This window comes from Elephas maximus, chromosome 13, assembly GCF_024166365.1.
Source record: "Elephas maximus indicus isolate mEleMax1 chromosome 13, mEleMax1 primary haplotype, whole genome shotgun sequence".
Taxonomy (NCBI): domain Eukaryota; kingdom Metazoa; phylum Chordata; class Mammalia; order Proboscidea; family Elephantidae; genus Elephas; species Elephas maximus.
Window position 1 is genome coordinate 57,920,455 of NC_064831.1, and position 7,987 is coordinate 57,928,441.

The following is a 7,987-nucleotide window of genomic DNA, read 5'->3' on the forward strand; positions in this document are numbered from 1 at the left end:
GAGTCCAGTCCCAGCACCTACACCAGTCGCTTCCCCTGTCTGGGCCACATCTCTTCTGAGATGTGTCTGAGGACAGGAAGAAGGACCATCCAGGCTCCCTCGCCCTGGGTTGACACTTTGTCCCTTTACCCGGCCCTTCTAACTCAGAGAGCTGTCCCAGGAGCACCCTGCCTGGCCCTAACGCAAAGGTTCACAGGACAATGTCAGGGGTGCACAGAGGAAGGAAACTCAGCTCGGAGGGGGGAATGTCAAGGACACCCCACCGAGGGGGACTCACAGGGCTGATGGAGGAGGCAGAGTCAAGTGAGAGTGACCAGCCAAGGAATGATGCTGATAGGAACCAAGTGCCCGGACGGTCTGGGCTTGCAGCCTGCAGCCTCAGCCTTGTCTGGGTGGCCTGAATCGCTGTGGTAGAAATAAGGCAAGGGGGAGTTGCAATCTGGGTGTTGGTTCCCCCGCCTCTGCCCACTCCAGTTCTGCCCGAGCGAGCACAGGCAGTGGGCTGGGATTACAGAGCCTTGTGTTCCCATTCCAGCTCTGGGAGCCCACACAGGCCAAGGATGGCCTCCCTGCAGTTGCTGGTCCTCATCTGCAAAGGGAGGCAGCCTGGGGCTTGGTGCTTCTTTAGCTGCAGATAACAGAAAGCAGCCCAGATGAGCTTTATGGCACAGAGAGTGATCTTACACCGCACTGTGGGGTGCTGCAGGCAGGGGTGCTGCCAGGCCCAAGTATGGAGCCCCCGAGGGTCTCTAATGCTGTCGGGACCCCCTCCCGGCCCCTTCCCTCGCTTTCTCCTGTGCAGCACTGCGTGCTCTCCTGGTGGGCCATGGCTGTTGGCAGCTCTCAAGTTCACACGTCAAGAGCCCAGGACACCAAAGAAGGCTGGGATCCTCCCCCTCCCTGCTTCCCTCCCTCGTCCCCTCTCATCTCTCCTCTCAGTGCCCACCCAAGCCATTGACAGTGGCTGGGGGAGAAAACCACTTGTCCAGGTCACTGCCTGCAGGGACGCACCGCGCTTCATCCGCGGTATGTGAGAGATGGGAGTCACTGCCCAGGCAGCGAGGGGCGGACTAGAACCGGAGTGTCCCCCAGATCCAAGAGTGAGGGGCAGCTGAGCAGCCGTCTCCTGCCCCCTCCTGCAGGCACAAGGGCCGAGCACCACCTCCCTGCAGACCAGAGGAATGCCTCCTCGCCCCTCCGCAGTTCCGCTCTGCTTCCTCCTGAACAGATGATAACAGAGATGGAGCATATGGGCCCCAAAGTCACCGGCATTCTGGGAAAGTGACACTGTGTTACCCCGGGCTTGGGGGGAGGGGGCCATTGGCTTCTCAGCACAGCTTCTGCCTTTGTGCTTCGGAAGGGCAAGGGGTCACCTCTCCAGAGCCTCCTGAAAAGGAATTCTGTACTGTCTCTTCGGGAAGAATGGTCTCTGTCCAGGCAGTGGTCAAGGAAAGCAGGCCTAGGGTGGGCAGATACGGGGGAACATTTGGGCCTCCCTGCCCCAGCCCCACACCTAGGCCTCTGCTGCCTGCAGGGCACCCACCCAGCCTGGCTCTCACCTCCTCATCCCGAGTAGCCGTCTGCAGCAGCATCCTCCCTGGGGCTCCTGCAGGGGTGGTGGGAACCCGCACAGAGTGTCATGGGGAGTCACTGGAAGTGTCCGGGGGGGCTCAGGCTCAGCTCCACCACAGCCTCCTCAGTGAGTCACCCTGGGTGGTGCGCCCATGCCCTTGACCTTCCCCTCTCTGAGCTGAGTTTCTTCCCTACGCACCTCTGACATGTCCTGTGCGCCTGTGAGTTAGGACCAGGCAGGGTGCTCCTGGCATGGTTCTGCTTGCCTGCACTGGAAAGGCCGGGTAAGGGGACAAAGTGTCAACCCAGACACATTGCAGTTCTGACATGTAGACCAGGTGGGCCACACAGACCCCTTTCCCTCCCTCAGCCCAGGCCTCGACTGCTCTCACAGACCCTGGGGTCAGGGCTCCCAGGGCATCCAAGCCCTGGGCCTGCATCCTCCACCCCAACCCCCCACCCCCGGGGCTGCTGGTCAAGGCTAGGTATATCAGAAAAGGGGGAAAAGCAATCCTGGACCCCCAGCCCAGGGTGGGGGAGGGATCTGGAGGGTACAAGCAGGGTACAGCGCACCCCAGAAGATGGGTGCAGTTCCCCACTGTGCCCAGGACCAGAGGCCTGCTCTGGTGCCCAGCCCTCTCCATTTTCCATGCAGGTACATGGTTTGGGCTGGGGAAGAAGCCACCAGGTGTAGCTTCCCTAGCAGAGAAGCCACCAGGGAGGAGGAGGGACGGGAGGCTTTTTGTTTTCCTTTTCCCTGTGACTTGCGGCCAGGTGGCCTGGTGACTGCCCCTGCTTTTCCCTAGCCTTCACTGGGAACTCCCAGGAGGCCCTGAGATGGTAGGTCAGCAGGAGAGGACTGGTGAAATAGAACCTGGCCCAGAGATGGGCTGCTGGCCACAGTACCCACCCCGCCAAGTCCAGCTCTAGCCCGATCTCCTCCCTTCACAGGCCAGCACACTCCTCCTCCCCTGACACGGCTGCCTCCCTCTGCTGTAGATGGTGATTTATTTATAGGAGCGCTTTAGACAAAGAAGACAACTAAAAGGGGTCGACAGCACCTGTGACAAGATGATTCTTTGGTCTGTGGACAGCCACCAGACCGGAAAGCTGGCAGCGCAGGGGCCAGGCCATGCAGCCAACTGTGCGAGGGCGCCATGGAGGGAGGGGCCAGGGAGGTGGGACGTTCACAGGCCCCACCTAAGGTGCTGTCAGGCTGCTGGAGTTTCGGAAATGGTGGTGGAGCACCAGGCTGAATCTGAGCTGTGCCGCTGAGTGCACCAGACACTTGGTGCTGTCCACTCGGCAGGCGCAGGCATGCCCCAGCCCTGCCTCGGGCCTCAGTTATCTAGGCTGTGAAATGGGCTGAGAGCTCCCCTCTCACCTCATGGGGCTATTGGGAAAAAGACATGCAATCCAGGCTGCAAACAGTAAGTGTACTGATGTGCAAGTCTGGGGACTGCCTATCTCAGCTGCTCTTCTTCCCCACAGGGTCACCCGTTCATCATGCAGTTCAACGATGGGAACGCTGCTGTGGTGTCCATGTGGGTATGCAGGGAACTGGAGGAGAGGCGGAGCCAGCAGGGACCCCTGTGAGGCCACAAGTGTGCTGAAAGCCTAGGACTGGTGACAAAGGACAGCCCCACCTGTCACCCCCCTCTCCGTCTGCTGCCTGCACCAGAAGGGCTTTGCTGGGCCCCCCGGCTTCCCTGCTCTCTCACCTGCCACTCTGCCAGCAGATGGCTCCACCTCCACACGGGGCCTGGCCTGGGCCTCCCTCCGGTAGCCAGCCCCTGTCGAGCAAGCCCTCAGCCCCTGTGGTCTGGAGGCCCTGGCCCCACAGAGTGGGTGAGAGGGTGGGGCAGTGAGAGGGGAGGCTCCTACTGCCCCTCCCCACTTCTGTGTCCCTAACATTTTTCTTTGTAAGGGTCAGGCCCTGTCAGCCCCACCTGAGGGGAATAAAGTACCACTGCTTTGTGACGCCTCCCACCACGAGGGTTGCATGGTGCAGTCTGTTGCCCACCCAGGGTATGGAGTGGAGGGCTCTCTGCAGCAGGAGTGTCCTGCCCTTCCCCAGGCACCTGCAGGCCCAGCCCAGCCCAGCTGCTAGGTGAAAAGCCAAGGCAAGAAGGTTCTCCAAACCAGGTCCCAGAAAAGGAGTGTGGAGCAGGACCAGAGCCCAGATCTCAGGACTCCCATCCTGTGCTCCTTACAGGACTGGAGTGTGGTTCTTACCTGTTTATCTGCCCCCACACACCTGAGGGTTGGGCGTCCTGGAGCAACACTGGCTCTGCTAGCAGTGATCCCCCCTGGTGAGGGAGGGGCAGGAGCAGGAGCTTGAGAGTTTGAAACAGGCCCAGGCAGTTGTACAAGACCCTTCTTTCACCCACCCAGCCCTATACCCGGCCTCTGGTTCCTCTCCACAGCAGGCTGCCCCTCAGTGCCCTTGACCCCACACCGAGGCCATTTACAGCAATCCTCTCAGGCAGTCCGCTCAACCACTGCCACTTTTCATGCCAGGAACTGAGGCTTACAGGGGCTGAGGCTTGCACTTGAAGGTCTAGGTGACATCTCAACACATCCAGAAGCAAACTCCTGACCCCCACACACACATTCAGACCCTCCCACCACCGACCTGTCTCATTAACTGGCCCGAGCCAAAACATTAGCACTCAGCCCTTAACTCCCTTCTCTGTCACACCCCACATCCAACCTGCCAGAAGTCCTGTTCTCTTTGCCTTCAAAATACATTGGTTCCACTATTTCCCGCCCTGGTCCAGCCACTGTCACCTCTCCCCAGGACCCACACAGCAGCCTTCTAGCAGGCTCCCGGCTTACACCCTGCCCCCTGCAGTCTGTTCTCCACACAGCAGCCAGAGGGAGCCAGTTAAAACAAAAGGCAGATCACATCTCTCTCCTGCTCCCACCCTCCAGGGACTTCCAGCTGGCTCAGAGCACAAGCCAAAGACCCAACAATGGCCCGTGTGACCCTATCCAATCTCCTCCTGTTACTTCTGATCTCAACACCTCTATCTCTCCCTCCATTCTCGCTCTTCTCCAGCCAGCTGGCCTCCTTGATGATCCTTGAACATCCAGGCACATTCCCACCTCAGGGCTGTGACAGAAACATCCAACCACCACCATAGACTTACGCTCCCTCCTCCATCATGGAGAGCGAGCTGTCATTGGGAAGCAGGTGCCCAGCCAGGACTACATTTACCAGGGCCCTGTGACTCGTTCGTATCAGTGTGATAAGAGTAGATGGTATGTTGTTCCTGGCCCGGGAGCTTTAGATGTAGATGTGCCTTCACTATGACCTCTTCCCCCGTCTTCCTGCTAGATGAAAATGACTGGGTGGGAGGTAGGGGACGGCTGAGCCACAGGTGGAAGGAGCCTGAGTGCCTGAATCACCGCATTTAGGAACATACCACCCCTAAGGCACACCTGCACTGGACTGCTAGATGAGCTAGGTCTAAGCCACTCTGTTTTGGGTTGTATATGTTGCTAAAAAACAAAAACAAACCTGTTGCCAGCAAATTGGTTCTAACTCATGGCAACCTCATATGTTACAGAGTAAAACTGCTTCATAGCGTTTTCTTGGCTATAATCTTTACAGAAGCAGTACACCAGGCTTCTGTGGAACCTCTGGGTGAGTTTGAACCACTAACCTTTAGGTTAGCAGCCAATCGCAAACTGCTTGTGCCACCCAGGGACCAAAGTAAGCTAATATTTTGCCAGCTAATATAGGCCTTTGCACTTGGTGCCTGGAGCACCCTCCCCCCATACACCCACAAGGCTCATTCCTACAGCCTCCAGACCTTTGCTCAAATGGCACCTCCATGAGACCTGACCTGACCACTCTATTTAAAATAGCTGCCCTCCCACACTTCCTACTTGGAATCCATGTTCCCCTTACATATGCTGTCTTCCTCTACTGCATTTTGAACTATGTGACGTACCACCTATTTTATTTATTTTATCTTCTGTCTCCTACCCACCCCCGTTAGAATGTAAGCTCCACAAGAGCAGGAACTCTGGTCTAGTTCATTCACACTGTATCCCCAGTGCCAAGAACAGAGCCCAGCATAGTAGGTGCACAATAAATACTTGTTGACTCAATGGCCAACGTGGTAGAACTGTGATTCCCAACCCACGTTCTGTCAGTTGCCCCAGAGAAGGGCCGCCTTATGTGAGGCATCATTTTGTCTCCCTGGGTAGGTCCGAGTTGTCAATTTTTAGTAACACTTTTCGGGATGGTACAGGCCTCCAGCTGCCACGGGCCCCAGACAGGGCAGGCATCTCCTTGCTGAGCTCTTGCCATTTCCCTGGGGCTGGGAGGGCCCAGAGATGGGTGAGCCCCAGGCCGTGAGGGCTGTGCACCCTTGATCAGTGCTCAGAGTGGGAGAGAGCTGAGAGGGACAGGGTTTTGGGGCTTCTGGGGGTGTGCTCGGTGAGTGGGCAAAGCTCCAGGGCTCTCCAGGTGGTCCTGACGACCCCATAACAAGAACCTTGCTACCAACCAGACTTAAAAACGTATCCTTATATTGAGACGATACGCACAGCAAGCCTGTCACCCCCAAACCCTGAGTCAGGGAGATAGGGAAAATGGAACAGGTCCCCCATGCCAGCCACTGTGCCCAGGGCTTACTTCATTAGCTTGTATAATCTTCCCAACAGTCCCATGAAGTAGTAGTAGTAGTATTCTGCCCATTTTACACACGGAGAAACTGAAGCACAGCGAGGCAGGTATCTTGCCCAAGGTCACCCAGCAAACAGTAGCAAAGCACCATTTGGAACTCAGAGCCCCAGTCCGAGCCCAGCTTCAGAAGCTGCCTGCAGAGCACCTCCCACGTGGCGCACACATGCTCGCGCAGGCACACGCACACACATACATTTGCACGCATGCACGTACGTCATCCTCAGCACCGAGGCTCCGTGCGGGTGTGCAGATGCCGTATCAGCACCTTTGGGGGTGGGGCCCAGACCTGCACCTCCACCGGCTCCCTGGGGCTGTGGATCCCGAGTGCCTGGCAGTCACGCAGAAACACTGCTGTAGAGGAAGCAGCGGAGCTGGGCCTGGGAACATACGGAGTGTGTCTCTGTGAGCCTTGGTTCCCTCATCTGCAAGAGGCAGGAGCTGACCTCTCAGCCCCGGTGTTCCCGAGCAGGGCTTCTCACTGCTGGGGCCGTGGACCCCTGTGAGCATCGCACAAAAGTGAGACCCTCACCTCAGGATAATGTGCAGCCACGTATACCCACACGCAGTTTTATCACAACTTTAGGGTTTATGGAGCCCACCCATTCAGGGACCTTTGGTCAAGAGCCCCTGCTTTGGGGCAGCCCCCAAGGTCCAAGTTTCCCCCTGGCTCTCAGTCTTTGGAAGATGGGAGCTGGTCCCTGAAAGCTCTCCTTCTAAGACCTCTTTGGCCTGTTTAGGTTCAGCCATCCCTCGGTCATCCTCACTGTCCCCGAGGCCAAGCTGCCCTTGCCCTCAGAGGTCATGGGAGGGCTGAGTCCTTGTGAACACAGTGTGGTGGGAATAAGCCCCTCCCTCTGCCCAAGCGCCACCCCCACGCACCCTCACCCTGTCCATGTGGCCAACTCCTATTCCCCACTTCAGGCCCCACTCGGCACCTCCTCCGGTACAGACCTCTGGAAGCCTAGGCAATGGCCCTGACCAGTCTGTGAGCCTCTGGCAGGCAGGGATGAGTCTGATTCATCTCTGTCCTCACTACTAGGCACAGAGCCAGCACGTGGAAGGAACTCCAAGGTGTGGGAGTGATGGAGGGGTGGTGCCTCAGGCCAAGGCTCTCTGGGCAGTCCCTTCGCCCAGGGCTCCTCACTGTCCTATTCATCTCCCTCCAACCTGCAGTGACATCCACTTTCCTTCTAACCAGAGCCTCCTGGGGACAAGACCCCCATAGGATGCATCCTCAGGCCTCTCGGACCTTCAGGGAAGTCTGGAGGGGAGAGTTGCTGGGGCAGGAGGGTCCTCACAGGCCCCCAGGTCACACTGGGAGGCAGGTGCCTCGTCTGCAGACACATAGGTGTGAGGACCCCACGTCTAGGGCCCTGGCAAGGAAGCTGCCTCAGCACTCAGCCCACCACCTGGACAGTGCGGGTTACAGAGTCCCCAGGCTTTGGCAATCCTCCCAGAAGGCAATGCAGGCAGAGGGAGGAAGGGGGAGACTCGTTCCCCTGTGTGGTTACACACAAGGCTGCTTGGTCTGAAGCAGCGCCACCCAGACCAGCTTGCAAGTGGTCAGGCCAATGCAGCGTGGGCCTGGAGCTGACAAGACCTGTATCTTTGTGGGGGAGGAGCACCTGCAGACCTCTGCACACTCGGGGCTGAAGGCCAGAACATAACCTCTAAGTGAGGCCAGAAATGGTGCTGGGCCTGCAGGCTGGCAGCTCC

The 7,987-nt window shown here is 58.1% G+C and overlaps 1 protein-coding gene across 4 annotated transcripts in view; it reads left to right on the top strand.

The window, feature by feature from the left end:
• Positions 1–5,688, top strand: part of MAP2K5 (mitogen-activated protein kinase kinase 5) — a 287,381-nt gene extending 281,693 nt beyond the window's left edge. For all 4 annotated transcript variants that reach the window (XM_049852647.1, XM_049852648.1, XM_049852646.1 and 1 more), the window contains one exon: positions 3,064–5,688. In XM_049852647.1, coding sequence (XP_049708604.1) covers positions 3,064–3,168 — 105 coding nt within the window. In that variant the 3' untranslated portion in view covers positions 3,169–5,688. The remainder of the gene's footprint in view (positions 1–3,063) is intronic.
• The last annotated feature ends 2,299 nt before the right edge of the window (positions 5,689–7,987 follow it).